General features: G+C 39.6%; 1 protein-coding gene across 1 annotated transcript in view; it reads left to right on the top strand.

Moving 5' to 3' along the window:
• The window catches only part of ABCD1 (ATP binding cassette subfamily D member 1), a 59,610-nt gene that overhangs the window by 6,873 nt on the left and 33,641 nt on the right, over positions 1 to 19,096 (top strand). The window contains exons 2-4 of the mRNA XM_072430885.1: positions 13,466 to 13,646; positions 14,444 to 14,586; positions 15,398 to 15,566. Coding sequence (XP_072286986.1) covers positions 13,466 to 13,646; positions 14,444 to 14,586; positions 15,398 to 15,566 — 493 coding nt within the window. The remainder of the gene's footprint in view (positions 1 to 13,465; positions 13,647 to 14,443; positions 14,587 to 15,397; positions 15,567 to 19,096) is intronic.

Raw genomic sequence — 19,096 nt, 5'->3', positions numbered from 1 at the left:
CCCCAGTATTCTCCCTAGACCCTTTTGGTTGGGCATACCACCCAGGCTTTTTAGTAACCAATCGGCTATTTTTGGGTGGTTACTGAAAAGTTGGGTCACAATACAGGGGCACTGGATAGTTGGGGCACAATTTAAAGATGATGAGAAAAATGGCACATACTAATAGTGTGCGGATTAGAGGGTTGGAACAAAGTAAAGGGAGGCGGAAGAAAGCTGACAAAATTATCGGAGTTACTGGATACTTATAGCAACAACAACTTAGAGCACTAAATTTGCCGTTTATTGTCCCACTGCAGCATTTCTACCTACATTTTTACCTTTTTTTAACATGGGGGAAACCTTGAAATAACTTTCAGGTCTTCAGGGGACCCTTTTTATCATTTCTATATCCACAGAACACAGTATATTAGCATATTGGTCAGTAGGAACAATGCCTCTTACAGTGCTGGCCAGTGGGAAGATTATGTTACCCTTACAGATAGCCAAAAAAATCATTGGTGTCAATTTAACCTGAGAAGTTCAAATTGCTCATTGCTCAAGGAACCCCTAGCAACCTCTGGTTGAGAAACTTCCATAGATAGTTACAACTGTTGGATTTACTTTAGGAACAACTTGGGTTTAGTTCATGCTTGGCTTGCATTAGTGCTTCTCCCCAGGGCTCGATGATTCCAGATACATGTTGTCCTGTACACTGGTTCAAGGTTAGTACATCATGTTCCACCAAGGGCAAATTCCATTCAGAAAACAGTTTTTTTCTTTTTCTTTTGGCAACACGTTCTTTGAAATGTAGTTTTGTTATCACCACTTCAAACCCTTTGCTCTCTTGAACACAAGTGCAGTTGGCTAAGACCTTCTGGTGATTTATAATATGAAGTGTCCATGTGGCAGCAAAAATACCTTCTTCATATGAAAGCTCTTAGGCAACGATAGGTAGCAGTTAGGAAAAATATTTTTATGTGTTTGCTAACCTTTACAGTAAACTTCCATTTTTTTGCCTCCTTTTGGTCTGTTAAATAGAACATTGCAAAGTACTTAGCTTCTGATCCTGCTACAAATTTATTGGGCTTTTAGTTTACTTTGTAGTGACAAAATACCTAATGTTGGGCATCTGAAGTATTGATGTCCCTTTTTTTTATAAGAATGATGAGGGTTTTATTCCTTGTACTCACCAGGTTTGCCCTAAAGTCCAACCCATTGGGTTAATAATTCGGATCTGAACATTGTTTCCATGACCATCTTGATCAGCAGATGACAATGACAATCGCACATAACCCACAGATGGTCCAATGGCCAGTTTCCGCTGAGCAATTGAAGCTCTCTTTTGACCACTTTTCAATTCACATTAGACTTTTTTCTTTAAATTGGCACATCATTTCGTCTTTTCCAAGAGTATGAAATGTAAAACAGGGTTGCCTTCCTATGGCCTAGTACATAGGCTACACCTACAAATTTTGCTCTAAACCAAGGATCCAATCAATATTTCAGTTGTAATTTGGATCTGAACAAGGTGTCCATGACCCAGTTTGGTCATTAGATGATGACTGATCGCCCAATGGCAAGGTTACACTGGTTGATTATAACTATCTTTGACCAATTCACTGGGTTACAATTACCAAAAATGGAAAAATTCAAGATTTAGCCAACACAAAACTGGATTCAGATTTGGGTTGATGCTGGAGAGCATGTTAGGAGACAACATATTAATTTCTGTGCTGATGTTCCTGGGTGTGAACACCAGCTGTAACCTTTGTATTAGCATCCTGCTGGGTTCTCTTTTATTTTATATTACAACAGTAAGAAATGGAGCACACAAGGGTGAAATGGGACACCAAAATCTTCAAGTTAGACGTAGTACCAAAGAAAGAACCATACCCTTTGTCCAGAAACTGTTTATTGAGTGTTATATAAAAAGAAAGTTGTTGTGTTTCTAGATTGTATATCAGAGCATATTAGAGGATAAAATACGGGTTCTCCCCAGTCTTTTTTGCGGGGTGCAGCCCCAGGCAATTTCAGTAACCATCCGGCTGTTTTTAGGTGGTAACTGAAAAGTTGGGTCACAATACCACCCGCTACCTCCCAGCTAAAAAAGTTATGGGGAGAATACTGAAATAGACAAAATTATTATGAAGGGCAGGTTGGGGGTATGATCAGAAAGCCATCTCCAGTCAATGGTCTTGAAAGCCTCACAGCCCTTGATAGCCATCGGCTGCCAACCAAATAAGTAAAGGAGACCTCATAGTCATGGCCACCTACTGCAATGTCAGCATATTGTGTCCAATCCCACATTTGAAAGTTTACATTTTATTTTCTCCAAGGGTATGAAATCTAAAACAGGATTGGTTGAGATGGTCTAGTACACATGAGCAAATTTTGCTTTCAACCAAAGGATCTGATTATACTGGTCAACAAACATTTTCTTGCAAAAATTATTAAAGTCATTTCACAAATGTATTTGAAGCAATCACTGTCCTTGTTCGGAACTCTAACAAATTGCTTAAATAATCCCAACTTTATGTGTAGTGGAGGGAGAATTATTTTTTCTTTGTCAACCAGTGGCTCGTTAATGATGTTCGCTGCAGCTTTTTTCTTTTTTTCCCTTGGAGGCCATGTCACTTTTTTCCAATGATCCTGCTTTGCTCTACTTTCCCACAAGCAGATGAAACATGGGTACTTTGTGTATCCACTTTGCTGTCCAAGTAGGAAGTTCACCATTTTTAAATCAACACATATGGACCATTGGTGTTCATGATAGCAAAGCTTTTGTAAAACCATTTTGATATTTTCTTTTATACTTCTTTACGTTTTGTTGGGAGACCACTTGAAATTGATGCATAGCAATTGCCAGATGTAGTAAAACAGATTTCAAACTTCAAGTGGAACGGTCTATGAAAACCCGCCAATCTTCTGCTCGGTATTCTGGTACTCCCATATGGGATGTCACCTGTCCTTTTTTTGATGATCTGTCTGACCAAAATGGATCAAGTGGAACTTCAGTTCTGCTTTGCATTGGAAAATCAGCGGGATATGGAAGGAACAATCAAGTTTTTTTGAGACTTCCAATTGATCAGTGAAGCTCAGTATTGGCTTTTGTGTACCAGGCCTGACACGTACGTTTACCAAAAGTCAAACCTCAGGTTAGCGTTGCAGCTTTCACCCACTTTGGCCTGCTCAGGGGCCTTGGAAGCAGCTGTTTGCAAATAAGCAGCTCAGCCCTATAGGCTATAACAGTCTGTCAGTAAATCTTCATAATTACAGATACATTTCTGTACAGACTTCTTCTTTATACCTTTACTTGTTTTATACCATAGATTGTAGTTTGCATAGCTTTGATTAGGGATTTGGAAGAGTTAAACAAAGCAGCTGACCCGGAGTATATCCCGTGTGACGAATATAAGTACGGTTTAATTTCACAGCCACAAATACTTATTACCACTGGTTCTTCAGGGCTAATGTCTGTTTGATTATTCAAACTCGTGTGTCACAGAAATATGTTGCTGGTCCAGACTAACCTGTTGAAAATTGTAATGCGATTGTGGAGCTCAGCTTTCCTGAAACTGTTGGCTGTTTTCCGGGAATTTATTTGGCACTGGTTGACATGGAGACATTTGGGTGACCTCAGCTCAAGGGTAAAAATTTAAAGGAGAGCTGTTATGCTGGTAACATGTAATAAAAGGGAACCTGGTATTGACTATGTGTTTTAGACTTTGCTCCAAAAAACACAGAGTCTGTTTTTAGAAAGTCCTACCACCTTTTGTGTTAAAGTACAAATGAAAGCAATAAAAAATTGGAAAAATGTTTTAAAAATTTTAACCGTGCACCTCAGTTTGTAGCAGAATTGCCCTGGCAAGGGTGATGTTGCCTGGCCTTCTTCTGGGATTCGGGAAATACTGAGAATTCCAAATCTAGCTTAAAAAATTTTAAATTTTCTGCTTTTCTCGGATCACAGTGTTTTTAATGCCCATATCTTCCGGATTTAGTTACATCTTTGGCAAGAAATGAGAAAGCAGATGCTGTGTAAAAACAGATAGTTTGTGGGGTAAAGTTTGGGATTAGCTGATGTCCTAAAATAGAAGATCTTCATTATTGTATGACTTTTATATCTGCCCTGTGATGCTTCTGAACACGTCAACAAAGTGAGCAGTGTTGGTGATCAGTGGGAGTAGAGTGCCCTAACATTGGTAAAAAGTGGACAAGAATGGCCCTTATATTGCTCGTTAGTAAAAAGTATGACCCCCACCCCTACCGACCATACAATAGATGGAAATTGCTTTATACATCAGTGATCAGTGGGAGGAATATTCCTCTATACTTTGGTGGTTAGCAGGAGAAAGAATGCGTCTTGCTTTGGTGATCATCGAGCAGGGAATGCTCTACATTTGTTGGGTATTTAAACTAAGAATGCCCTTTACATATGTGGTCAGTTGGGGAAGAAGAATGCCTTGTACATCTGTGGTCATTTTAAAAAAATTGGAATTCTTCTCCCTGACCACCAGGGTTTGGGTCATTTTTTTCTCCATTTGACCTAAAATTTGCAGTTGAAATTTTTATCTCTAAATTCCAAATGTCCCTTACTTTGGATAGGGGAAGTAAGCATAAACATTTAAAAAACATTGACTGTCTTACTTTTTAAGCATATACAATATTTTCCCCAGAAATCTTTTTTTTAAGCTGGGTGGGGAAAACATTGATAAATTTAGAGTTCAATGAAGGAAAATTTCAGTCTCTAATGTTTTAGCAATTATTATTTTTATTTTTGGTTGGTTTAAGTATTACTGTGTAAATTATTTTTATCTATAGAGGAAGGAGGGATATTTGTTAAAAAATGGTCCTCCATGGGTGCCAAATACACCCCTAGTAAACCTTTAAGTTGATCAAAGAGACAAATCCAGGGTTCTCCCCAGGCCCTTTTAGCTGGGTGCACCACCCAGGACTTTTCAGCACCCACCCGGCTGTTTTTGGGTGGTTACTAAAGAGTTTGGTCACAATACAAGTGCTGCCACCCACCTACAATTTCTTCCCACCTGGCTTAAAAAAATTCTGGGTTGAGCACTGAAATCCATTTTATTATTATTATTATTATTATTAATAAACAGGATTTATATAGCGCCAACATATTACGCAGCGCTGTACAATAAATAGGGATTGCAAATGACAGACTAATACAAACAGTGATACAGGAGGAGAGGACCCTGCCCCGAAGAGCTTACAATCTAGTAGGTGAGGGAATTTCACACACAATAGGATGGGAAATATGTAGTGGTGGGAAGTAGTGATGGTTTCAATTGACAGAAGAAGATGGGTAGGCAAGTTTGAAAAAATGGGTTTTGAGCGCTCTTTTAAATGAGCAGAAAGTAGGAGCAAGCCGAATAGGACGAGGAAGACCATTCCAGAGAGTTGGGGCAGCTCTAGAGAAGTCTTGTATCCGTGCGTGTGATGAGGTTATGAGTGAGGAAGTCATTAGTAGGTCATTGGAGGAGCGGAGAGAGCGGCAGGGGGAGTATTTTTTAACCATGTCAGAAATGTAAGTGGGGCAATACCTGTGTAGGGATTTGAAGGCAAAGCACAGGAGCTTAAATTTGATTCTAAGGTGAAATGGAAGCGAATGGAGAGAACTACAAAGAGATGCAGCGAAAGAGGAGCGGAGGGATCCATTTGGACTTATGTGCCATGTTAAGGATGGAATCTCCAGAGCCTACAGTACATTCCCCTGGAACCATTGCCAAGCATCGTGCAGCAGCTTTTGTGGCGGCAGGTTAGTATTTTTCACTTTAAGATGATACTCTGCTTGAATGGAGGATATTTCCTTATATAGATCATTCTACACTTACCATTTAACTGGCAGACTAGGATTCCGTTCTTATTTTTTACCTTTTCCCCCATTTAGCTCTGTGGTTGTTTTTCGGCGTGTTTATTAATAACTTTGGCAGTGCTTCGGGAGCTTTGTTTTGTTTTTTTCTTTTCGCTTGTAGCTACTAATTATTAATTTAGCGTTCGGCTTCTCAGTTCTCCACAGGGTTGTGCTACTGAGATCGCTTCCTCAGTTTCCTAATCCACCCACTGCAGCTATGCAGGGTGTCTCTCTAATGTGGGATTTTGTATTTATTTTACAGAAAAGTGAATTCAGCAGAAGGAATAAGATGGGGAGAGGGGTGGACAGAGATGAGCGCTGGTGTGTTGAACTTGCTATTGGAGACCCAGGATTGGGACATTCAACCAATTATTATACATTAAATATTCGCTTTAATTAGACTGATGGTCAAAGGTGACCTCTAATCTGTTATTTTAGTCTGGTGTGAATGCCAACCGGCATCTAGTATATCTTAGAGATTCCAGAGGTGGGTTTGTGTCTCCACCCAATACTTCCCTGTTATATTCTTATTTTCTTTTTGAAGAACCCATCCAGTGTTACAGTTTGAAAATCTGACAGGACAGGAAATTCTGGTAACGATAATTTGCCTCTGGAGACCTTTAAACACTCCAAAGGCTAGGGTGTAATGCAGCTTCCCTTCTGTCTATAGTTGGGGCTGAACTTCTCTGGATAACTGGGATTGACAAGAGTATGAACCAACCATAGTAATATAGCATGCAACATGGGCACAGGGTCTAGATTGTTTTTTTTTTTTCCATGCATGGGCTATGCAATGTTTGGCAGGGCTTCACATGATTAGGGGAGCTCTAAAGAAAGACTTTACTAGGGTTAATTAGGGATTTAGTGTGCCAGGTGTAACATCCACGGGTACGATTGATTGATCAATCTCTGGCATACTTGTGGTACTGCCATTGACCAGCCCAATGGAGAATTGCTTCACTCTGCTGCCGCCGGTTCCTGATGTCCCAAGATCAGGAAACCTCCTCAAAAGAGTCTAGAATAGCAGGAAAACCTGGCAAGTTTCTAACCTTTGCCCATACTATCCAGAAATATAAGGTTTTAGGTATAAATATAAGTGAATTCCGTATTAAAAAAAAAAAAAGGATAGCATTACTTTATCTCAATGCCTCATGTCCTGTGTTTTTCTGCAGAAGATTCAGTCTGCTTGATCTCTGCCCTTTTGTACTCTTGTTTTTTTGTAAAACCTATGGGGATTATTTTGATTTCTCATTGCACAGTGGATGCTGAAGCAAACAATGGGCACAGGAAAGCTGAATTTTAAGGAGAGATAGTTTGCATCATGATAATTTTAATGCAATTGGCCCAACAGGACTAATTTCTTCATGTATCTGAAATAAAAGGTTTTGTTGTCTCAATACAACATGTCAGGTTTTCCCTTTAATGGTCCAGCTGTTAATTTCTACTTTACATTAATGATTGATTGCTTATAGAGAGGTACAGTGGGTTCTCTCATTTTTACATTTTTAATATCAATATTTGCAGGTAGAGAGCGCCGGACTGGGATATCAAAATGTAAACCATAGTTAAGTGTTCAGTAGTGGCTCTGGTTGGTTGACAGATCTCAAATGTGAGGATGCCTCCCAGGTGTAAATCCAAGCGGTACAGATAAAAAAAGGTCATCAGACCAACTCCTAAGGGACTTCAAGGAAGCTTTTTCCCGTCATAAAATGTCACATGGAATAGGAGACACTTTAAAGAAATCTAGTGGGCCCCCTTTTTTTTTTTAAAGCAGTACCAAACAGAAAACAAAAAAATTACAGTTACAGTTAATCCTGCAAATCCCTCAATGGCACTGGTCCTTCCCACGATCTGGTCCCGCGTCATTCTGGAATTCCTCTACGTCCTTTTACTTTGGGTGCCGCCATCTTCAGTCCTCTCTTCCGTCTTTTTCCTCGGTCTTCTTGGCACCTCACCCGATCTTGCACTGCGCAGGTGCGAGGTCGGGTGACGTAACTGCTGTAAAGGGAAATATAAAAAGAGACAATCTCACTGTGAGATCGGCATCTCTTTCCCCTAATGTAAAAAATGCCTCTTCTGCGCATGTCCTATATCTCTATCATGCGCAGAAGGAGCACCCAGAGCCTCCCGGGAAGCGTGACATAGGTATCCCGGAACGCTCTGCGCTCCCATTCATTCTTGATCACATAGTCGATTAAGACTGAAAGGGGAGGTGCTGCACCCTCTTTCGCCTGTTTTTTTCCGTTCTTTCGCCCTCTTCATTGCCCAGAATGTATTCATTCAGTCTCACCAAGCCAAGAGTAAGCCGGGAGTACCAGGTTCCCTGACAACCAACACCGAGCTGTGCATATACAACTCATCATTTTCGACAGTTCCCTGGAGTGATCTGGCAGGTAAGAATGCTTATTGCTGAAGGAACATCTCCTGTCCCTTTGTGCAGAAATGCCCTGCCTGACTGAATATTTTTTAAAATGTGGAACTTTAAAGTTCTGCTTTAGGAAAACATGATTAAATATACTATATAGCCAAAAGTTTGTGGACACAACTCACCTAAAATTATGGACAAAATTCTGTCAGGGATAATTTAATGCTACAGCACAAATTAAACAATTGTGCAAATCAAACCTGGCAATTACAGTTTGTGGAAGGCCCATTTCATTTTCAAGATGACCCTTGTTCCATATTCATGAAGACATGATTTGATGAGTTTGGTGTGGAGGAACTCAAATGGCCTTTAAAGCACACCGGACCATCAATCTTTGGGACAAATTGGAATGCAAATTGCAAGCCAGATCTTTTTAGCCAACAGTTTAGATTGGATGTCACCATCCTTCCAGGTAGAATCCTGTGGAACACTGTGAGTGAAATCCCAAAAAGAAGACACTGCAGTCTGTTAAAAGAGTATGACAAGAATTTGCCTGCTCTACATTCTACAGAATTATACCTGATAAGGACCATATCATCTTTACATTGGCAGGGTTAAGGTAAGTATTGTTCTATCTTTGCAGATACATTTTTCACCTTCAAATAAAGGGTGGTTTTAGAAGGGGAGCTGGTCCTGGCTCTTTTACTAAATGCCTTCATTGTACTTCCTAACTCAAATTGTTGATCATTTTGTGATCTCTCCTGACTGTATTCTCATGTGGTGTAAGGGAAGGTACTTGTACAGTTTAGCTCAGATAACTGGTGGTATTTCTGCAGCTTCTAATCTCTGCAGTGATTCAGTCTCCCCGGAAAGGTTATTACAGGACATTGATCTCAACCAACTTTTCCATACTTCTGCTTTGGTTACTAGGATGCAGAGCAAAGAAGACTTGAGCTAGACATTAACCTCTTCACTGTCTGCAAGAGCTACTGAATTTTAACACAATGCATGTTAAAAGGGTTTGATTAACTTAGATCGGTGCTGCTCAACCAGAATTCTGAGGTACCCTAGGGTTTCTCCAGAGGTTGCTAGGGTTTTCTTGAACAAACTAATAAAACTGCAACTGCACTAATGAGACTGCCCAGATCAAACCAAAAAGACTGAAGTTTTTCACTGGCTGTTGCTGGGGTTGCTGTTGTTGTTAATAATAATAATAGTAATAATAATAATATTATTATTATTATTATTAATAATAATATTAATATTATTCAGGATTTATATAGCACTAACGTATTACGCAGCGCTGTATATTAAATAGGGTTTGCAAATGACTGACAGATACAGGAGGAGGAGAGGACCCTGTTCGGAAGAGCTTACAATCTAAGAGGTAAGGAAGCTGCATACAATAGGAGGGGGATATGGAATGGTGGGAAGTTGTGAGGGTTTTAAGAGACAGAAGACGACAGGTAGGCAAGTTTGAAAAGATGGGTTTTGAATGCTCTTTTAAAGGAGAAGCCAAAAAGGACAAGGAAGACCATTGCAGAGAGTCGGGCCACTAGAAAGGTCTTGGAGCTGTGGGTGTGATGAGATTATGAGTGAGGAAGTCATTAGTAGGTCATTGGAGATGTAAAGAGAGCGGCCAGGGGAGTTTTATTCTATTAGGTCAGAAAGTTGAGTGCAACAAGAACTGTGGACGGATTTGAAGGCAAAGCACAGGAGCTTGAATTAAGCCATTTGCCACTTGTGCTTATATGATCAGGCAACCACAACTGGTGTCAGGCCACTGGTCGCTTGTACCAGGTGAGAGATGTTCACCTATCCTGGCGCATATTTAGGGTCACCCTTAGTAGACATGGGTGTTCAAATAGTAATGTTTGGTAAAACCATCCATTCTTTCATTCTCAGTGTGATGATACTTATTGTCAGTCAACAAACAACTCCATGGGGTAGTGGAAAGCAATGTACACATTTCCAATTTCTGTTGCTGTGATTGTTCCCAGTGACACTAGCAAGAACAAGAGCTGTATACAAAGCACTTTCCTGTTCTATGGAGAAGAAAGGTGATGAGTAGAGCTGCACACTGTTTTCCTTGCTGGAGAGGAAGCTGTACCTGAGGACTATCAGTGCAAGGATCTCCCTGCTGTATTTATTCAGTGGATCTGTGCCTTCTCCACCTCCGACGATTCTGCTTGAGTTTTCCCCCAGCAGTCGTTACATAGACAAGCAAAGCTTTGCCTCTACCAATACCGACGTTTCCATGCAGTGAACCAGTGCAAGACAAGGCATTTAAGGGTAATAGATCAGCCGCGGGAAGCCAACACACAATATCGGGGATGAGTCCCTTTCTCCCAGCCTGCCATATTTTGGGCACAACTTTCACCATCCTTACTGGGTTCCTCAGGACGAAATGATGACATTTGCTCTCATTATTTTGTTGTTCTCTGTACAGTGTTGGCACATGCATATAAGAGATTTTAGTTGCACTCTGGGAATATGAAATGTTTCATTGTGGCATCTGATTAAGTCTTGCTTATCCGTGGGTTATGTATGCTAACAAACAATGATGAAGAGGAATTATTCAGGCCATTAGTCACACTCACTTGTCACATTGTGTAAATCTTCTGTGACCTGCTTAGCTTTTTTTTGTTTCATCTTTATGTATTTTTGCTGAGTAGACTTGTGGCCTTTTAGTCAGACACTTAAGTCCATTTTGTCGTCCCAGCCTCCTGCACTGAATCTTAAACCCATTTGTTCGCTTTCTAAATAGCTAACCACACTCGTGACAAAACCTACTTCCCAAAGATATATACAAGTTGCTACAAAGAAGAGTAGCCTTGTTTATTCAGTTCTTGGATTTTACTTATTTCATCTGCAGCTCCTTCTACAAGTGAGAATTAGTATTGCAGCATGTCAATTTAGTTACATCAGTTTCATTATTCCTAATTTGATTGCCTTTAGCCAGTTGACAAATGTAAAGCCGAACTAGGCAAGCTGTGTTCAAAGAATTACCAGACTGCTATAGAATAATATACAGACATATTTGTGCAATGATGACTCCCCTGCCCCCCCCCCCCCCCCCCCCCCCCCCCAAAAAAAAAATTGACTTTATATATCTTAAGCACAAAATATATACAAATCTTGACTTTGGGTGAAGTCAACAATTAAACATTTCCCTTTATGCTTCTGCCGCTTGGCTTTTAAAGTGTCATCTGTAGCCATGTCTGCTGATAACAAACGCTGCAACACAAAAGTCATTGAGCATGCATGGGATGGAGATATATATCTCTGCTTGAAAACTGTGGAGGCAAAACTAGATTTAGACTACAGAGCAGAAAGCGCCATACACAACTTTCCTACTCTGCAAAATAATGATTAAAATGTCAGAATACTGATATAAGTTTACAAATATTCTTCTTGACTTGCCCATATGTGCCAACTTCAGGCCGAGGATCACAGTGACCAACCTGCTCCACAATATATCTGTTTTAGGATGACAACACATAGTCATAGATACAGTACTGGGAGTGAGCATGGTCACTGTGTAATACAGGATTACCCAATGACAGATAAATAAATTAATGCAGACATCACATCTAATACACACTTGCAATCACTGTCACCCAAAATAATCTTTCCAGTTTGTTCTAGGACAACATTTTAGAATAGTAATAGGACTGTAGTGTAAAGTTCCATATTCCACTGTTATGCAGTTATCCAATAAATTGAAATATATATATATATCATGTTTGTTCTTGATTTTAGATATATTGGGGTTGATTTGCTAAAGGGATATATAGGCCAGCGGTCGGCAACCTTTCGGACCTCATGGACCACTAAATTTATAATTTTAAATCCTGCGGACCATTGTTATGAATTTATATAAAAAGTTAAATACATTTGTAAAATAATAGATAAAGAATATGCATTGCAAAGTAAATTTTAACCAATATTCACAAGCTGAGTGAATTATTCCTTGCAAGTAAATCAACCGTATTATATTTGATGGGATGTATTTTTGTCCTTGCTGCAAACATTATTTTACAGCACAGTGGATTTAAAAGAAAACCTTTCATCTTTCATTAAACACTAGTAATAGGAAGTGATAAGCCTGCACTCCTTGTCTCATTCGATTTGCATGATATTTTTCTTTGTTGCTGCACTCAGGTGATTCCCGCTCATGTGTCTCTTTATCTGAAATGACTGTGGTTACCTCTTATTTGGTGCAAGAATTCAAAGAGAAAGGGAAATTGTACATTTCATTTATATGTTGCTACACTTTTGAGGCTTCCTGCATTTGTCTGCTTTTCATTTATTACCACGATGCACGGTATTGTGTGTTAGCTCAATGTGATGCTATTCTTTTTCAATGGCACCATAATACTTGGCACTGGCAAACATTGATACATGTCTGCTTCTCTGGTGCATTGCCAGCTCATTACTTGAATGGGCTGCCTTACAAGAGAAGAGAAGTTCAACTTCAAACAATGTGTGATCAGGCAGGTCTTTATTGCAGAAAGGGACAGGTGATATCCTTTCTGCATCAGGCATCGCTACTTGCCTGATCGCTGGCTTCATCTGTCAAATTGCTGAGTTGCACATGCCAGATACCCAGTACATCCTGGCTTCCCCTGCGGTTTCTGAGACTGAATGAACTCCTGCATGGATTTACATCATCCCAGCTGATGATGGCCGAAGAAAAGAAGGAAGAAGATGGCGGCACCTGCAACATAACTGGGACAGGTGAGTATAGCGGGGTTTAGTTCTGCCTAATGCATTGCATAATAACATACATGCATGACCAGTATAGATAAATGTGTATGGGCCCAGAGGCCTATGGCAACCAATAAGGAATTTTTAAAAGCATAATGCTACTTTGATGAGGTACTAGAATTTCAATTCAGTCAAAACGATTTGATATTTGAAGTTGTGGATATAGCATGGAAGGGATAGGAACTCTATCAAACTTGCATCACCTGTAGTCTAGTTATGGAGAGTTCTACCACATCCTCTCTTTGTGCTGTCACCAGTACAGGAAATAAGGAGATATCTCCAATAAAGGTGCATGAAAGCTGTGAAAAGCTAAGTAAAGCTTTCAGCCTCCTTCTTCGGACCTCTTAGGACCTCTAGCATATTTTTTGCTGTGAAGAATTTAATCGCATCATCGATCTTTGTTGTTGATTGTGTTTTTTCAATTAGTCAAAACTTTGCTTTTTTTTTACAGCATAATTACATTCTATTCTATTCATTTGCAGGTGGAGATGTCCCTTTTGCAGCAATGCTACAAGGACCTGTCCTCGCAGATCAACCTCATCTTGCTGGAGAGGTTGTGGTATGTCATGCTGGAACAGTTTCTCATGAAGTACGTATGGAGCGCTTCTGGCCTTGTCATGGTAGCCGTTCCTATTATCACAGCCACGGGCTACTCGGAAAGTGGTAAGGATATGGCTCCAGAATGTGAACATTAAAATAACAAATTTCCAAAGTTTAGATTTTATAGCTGACCTGATTTTTTCACAGAGCAGAAAGCTCAAGAGAGAAAAGAAAGTGTCCTGTAGATTAATTCTGGACTGAACAAGGTGTCTTAGGCACTTACTTTTGTGTTTTGAGACTTGGGTTTCTGGTATCAGCCCTAATGTTCTGTCATTTTTTTCATTAGCTGCCTCAACAAAGAACTTTATTAGTCTCCCTGGACTAATAATTACGTAAAATTCCAGGGTTTCAGTAGATATAAACCTGAAGAAGAAGTTCTAGTCCTTCTCTGGAAAATAAAAGCTGTATATACACTTTTTAAAGCAAATTAAAGCAGATCTTCTGCTTACTTATTATACCCCAATTCCCTAAATTCCCCAATAGTACCCTTCAGTAAAAGATTTTTACCTTGACTTCCATAGTGCAGGAGGGGATAAGCTTCCTGGTAATGTGGATTAGCACAAATCTCTTGAAAAGGTGCTGCAACACCGTGCAGGATCATCTTCTCATGATGGTTTGGGCTCTGGAATAAAGATGTTGCCCTGATCTAGGTGCTGCAAAATGAAACCAGGGAAAACTATAATTGTCTTTTTCCCCCAAGTTTTTTGCCCACAGTTATGCAGAGTTTAGGGAATGAGGAGAGGGGTGTCTTAAATAAGCAGATCCCATCACAGGGCTGAAAGTTCTCCTTTTAACTAAAAATAAGGTATCAATGATTCCTGCATTTGATCTGTGACATGTTGCGGTATTAAAAACCTCAGATTCCGAGGAAGTGAAAAAAGCTGCCATGGAAATGAAGGAAGAGGAATTAGTTAGCGAACGAGCTGAAGCATTCACCACTGCAAGGAACCTTCTGACTGCCGCTGCTGACGCCATCGAAAGGGTCATGTCCTCTTATAAAGAGGTGAGGAATAAAGAACTATAGACTGGTATATGAAATAAAAAATAATTCAATTACTGCAAAATTCATATTGTTATTTGATATTTCTACATGCCATTTCCATTCCATGATTTTTGTTCTGAAGAGCCATGGCAACTACTTAATTTGTAGACAAAAAGATTCTAGCCCCTCTAATCCTGTAACTACTTTTAAGGCTTTTTTTTCTAATGCCCTTATACTTACATGATGTCACCAGAACAAGTGTCCCCATTTGAATAGTTATTTTTCCTGTTCCCTGGTCCTTTTTATTTTACCCCTAGTTATAATGGTCACCAGTTCTACAGTTCCAGAGACCACTATATATATTCATATATAGATTCAGGTTAGCTACAGAGTCCATTTTACTGTGGGAGCTTTAGGATATGACAGCATTCTGGTTTCAATTGTGTTTTATTCTGAATAGTTTACTTTGGAATCCACAACCCAGTTTTGGAATGTGATATTGTTCCACCCAAATTTGTCAGCATGTAACAAACATAACGTTAATTCTAAATAACAGAATGTTGTTAGTACAGCTCTTTTATGAACATTTATCAGTTATCATTTATTCATTATCTTTAACTAAAACTATGTTGTAATCAGGACCCATGGAGTGCCACCCTTGAGACCCTGCAAAACACTGAAACTTCATGAGAGGGGGGACACTGCCCTGTGCTTAATGCCAAAGTGACCTATCCCTCGAAAACATTGTTATTAAACTCTATTAGGAATGCAGTACCCAACAGGTTTGGAAATACATAGGAAAACATATAAAACTTTCATTTGCTTTTGACAGGTGACAGAACTGGCTGGCTATACAGCACGGGTACACGACATGTTTGAAGTGTTTGAGGATGTGCAGAAGGGAATCTACAAGCGCCCAGGAGAACTGGAAGAAAGCAACCCCAAGAAGGGGGATGTCATCGAGCATGGAATCCGCATTGAAGGGCCCCTGGAGATTAAAGGTATACCTAGAATTTAGAATTGAAACATAGAAGTATGTTTAAGGGTTTGAGAGCTGAGCCATTTTTTTAAATACCCAGTACACCAGAGCCTTTTTTTTCATTGGACCATTTGCACCTGTGGAAGTATTGAGCTTAAAGCATGGCTTATGTCTACTTCTAATGGTCCAATTATACATTTTGAACCTGCATATATGTGGAATAAGCTCATCCTTCTGCTCTTTCTTTTTAGCAGCTTGTTTTACTTCAAGATTGGCATGCTGCTCCCAGTCCTATTTCACCCTTTGCCCCATCTGCTGTACAGGGCATTTTGAGAAGTTTATAGCCTACTTACATTAGATATATACATGTCATGATTTATTAATACAGATATGCCCTAATTGTGTTTGATTTATATCTGGTTGCAGTTCAGATTTAGCATCCATTGGTAACATGGTTACATTAAAAGTCAAGCCCAAGTTTTGGATACTTTTTTACCATAATTCTAGATTTTGTACATTTCCATCTGGGATGTTTGGATATTCCAGGATGCAGCCTTTGCATGTCACCTTTATGGTCTCAGCAGAGAGAAGAACCCCCTCCTATAATGGTCACAGCAGGTCTGCAGGGCTAAGGTTTCAGCACAGAAATTTAATTTGTATATCACACTGATTCCTTCCATAAAAAGAACTATAGCTTCATATGGTGTCATGGAGTTTCAGCACCTCCTGGTCTTTTGCATTATTCAACAGATTGCAATGGAATTGGTGATTTTGATGTGACTCATCTAGACAAACGCCTGACATTATAGTTTATAGGACAAGAACCTTCTATTAATACTATTAATACGTACATTACATAGTTACATCATTAGTCAGGTTGAAAATTGACTTTTATTGTGACAAAATATATTCCTAGCATGCCCAGAACCCTAACACTGCCTATATAAGTAGGAAAATACACCTGCTGTTGTTGAATAAGTTGTCCCAGAGTATGATTAGCTTTCTATAGATAGATATTGTTAGATAAAACAAGGAGAGGTATGGCTATGGGAGGACCAGCTGAGATCATCTGCAATTCATACTTGTCTGGATTTCATACTAAACTAATAATACATCCCCTCCACAATTGGGGTCCAAAGGGCCACAGTACCGCTGTGTGTTTACATCAATAACCCCTGGTCTTTCTCGGCCACACATGCACATTACAGCCTCATAGACCTCTATAGGGCTGTGTCCCAAGGTCATAGAAGTCAATGGGGCTGAAATGAATGATTACATCCAAGTTGTAGGTTAAGGAAAAACAATAATTTAAGTGTAGCTAAAAATAGCTAATTTTAATATAGTTTTCATTTCTCCCTTTTCACTTCCTTTTAATTTTCACTTCTCCCTTAAAAAAATGTAAACCTTAACAGGGATCTTCTCTTATTTTCCTATTAGCAATCTTTCACCTGTGTTGCAGTCTTATCAGTTACATCTTTCTCACTTCTCTCTGTGAGCAACAAACTGCCCCCAACACCCCCCATTATGGTGAGGAGTTGTTCTCTAGTCCTATTCTAGGGTGAGAAGGCTGCTCCTCCATAGATAAGTATGGTGAGTAATTATTGTCTCCTTAGGACAGGAAATGTTCTAGTAGCAGTTTTGGCAGGTGAAAATAAAGGCTCCAAAATAACAGGCATAACAGGTATGCCGAAAAACAATTTAATTAGCAAATGTTTTTGTGTTCACTCATTCCCTTGTAATATTTGTAGCATGGGTTTGGATAATGTAATAAAAATATAATTATACACTTTATGACTTGTCATATTTTATCCACAGAACTATTTTTAATCTCCTTAGATCCACCTTTGTAATATTAGGAGTGTTTTGCTTTGTTAATAAGCAAGTCTTTGATTTTCTAATCACATCTATAGCGTCTAAATTGTGACCCTTTGCTTGCCTTTAACCAGTTTTTTGGGGACTAATTCTCCCAATGATACCAATGATGAGAAAGGAGGACGTTTTTCAACCAAAACCAATCCTCCCAACTATACCAATGGGGCACAATGCCTCCCACGGACACTCACAATGAGACAGTATTCCTCATCAACACAGATGAAATGGCTTGATATCTGTCTCGGACACCAACAATAGGGCACCATTCCTTCCATTGACACCAGTAATAGGGCACTACAGTATTCAACCCAGATTTTTTTTTTTTTACGTGGGTGGGAAGAAATTTTAGGTTGGTTTGCAGCCCCTGTGACCCAACTCATCAATAACCCCCCAAAAACAGCCAGGTAGTTTCTGAAAAGTGCCAGGTGGTGCACCCAGCTAAAAGTGGCTGGGGAGAACACCGCACTATTACTCCCACTGACACCAACAATGGGGCACTATTCTTCACACTAACACCAACAATAAAACACTATTTGTCACCAACACTAATAACCAGCCACTTTGTCTTCCACTGAACCCAACAATATTCTCCACCAACACTAATGAAGGGGCTGTTATTCCTCACTTTGACAGCAACAATAGTACACCATTCCTACCACTGATTACAATGATGGAGCACCAATTTCCTGAATATTACCAATATTAATGCACTGTTCCTTACTCTTAAGTCCAATAATGGGACATTATTGGACTTAGAGTAAGACAGCTTGGCCTGCATGTAAATGTTAAAGTATGTAAATATTTGCAACGGTTTAAAAAGCAATTTATATAGAGAATGCTATCATTATAGGTACCAACCTTCTACAGTTACCAGACTACAAGTGTTTTCCATATAGTGGTCCTCTAAATACTTTCTTAGATAGTAAGAGCACTTAGACCGCTATCACCTGAATTCTTCACCAGTTCCAGACATGACAAGTATGAGTTCTTCCTGCTAAAGTTGCATTTTTGAAACCTTTGAGAGGCTCTCATGCAGGAAAGAGGTGATGAGAGAAACTCATAGATAATGTCTTTTCTTCACTCTTTATAGTAATGTCTCCAGGGCCTACTTTTTCCCTTTAGATAAATTTTTTCATGTTTACTGAATGCACGATAAGTAGTATGAAAGTATAACACTTTTTGTGGTATTTTCTCCCTAGTCTTTTTTTGTTCAGGCATTATCCAGGATCAGTATTTACTCCTTGGACTAAGGCTGCAAGCACAGATTTGTTTTTTTGTAATTGGAAAGGATTTTTCAGGATCCTTTCCAACAACAAAAGACTGCACGATGCATGAATGAGTGCTGTACATACAGCGCCATTCTGATCTCGTATAGAGAGAGGAGAGGGAGGAATTACAAAGCGGCACCCCGCTGCGCTGTGCTCTCTCCACTTCACTTGTACACACGCCACAATTTCGTTTGATACTAGCCCTAAAATGATTATAGGATGACAATCATCTGACGTGTATGTAGCCTAAGATGCTGGCTCAGAAATGATGCAGTCATGTGGATTTGGTGCCTTTAAGGTGCGTACACACGTCCAATTTTTATCAATGGAAATGAACGACGAACGAATGACGAACGACCGACTGCCCAAAAATCGTTTGTAAAAAAAGTAACCAACGACGCCGACGAACGAG

This window comes from Pyxicephalus adspersus, chromosome Z (genome assembly GCF_032062135.1).
Source record: "Pyxicephalus adspersus chromosome Z, UCB_Pads_2.0, whole genome shotgun sequence".
Lineage (NCBI taxonomy): Eukaryota > Metazoa > Chordata > Amphibia > Anura > Pyxicephalidae > Pyxicephalus > Pyxicephalus adspersus.
Note: the sequence above shows the minus strand (reverse complement) of the source record. Positions and strands in the feature narration are given on the sequence as shown.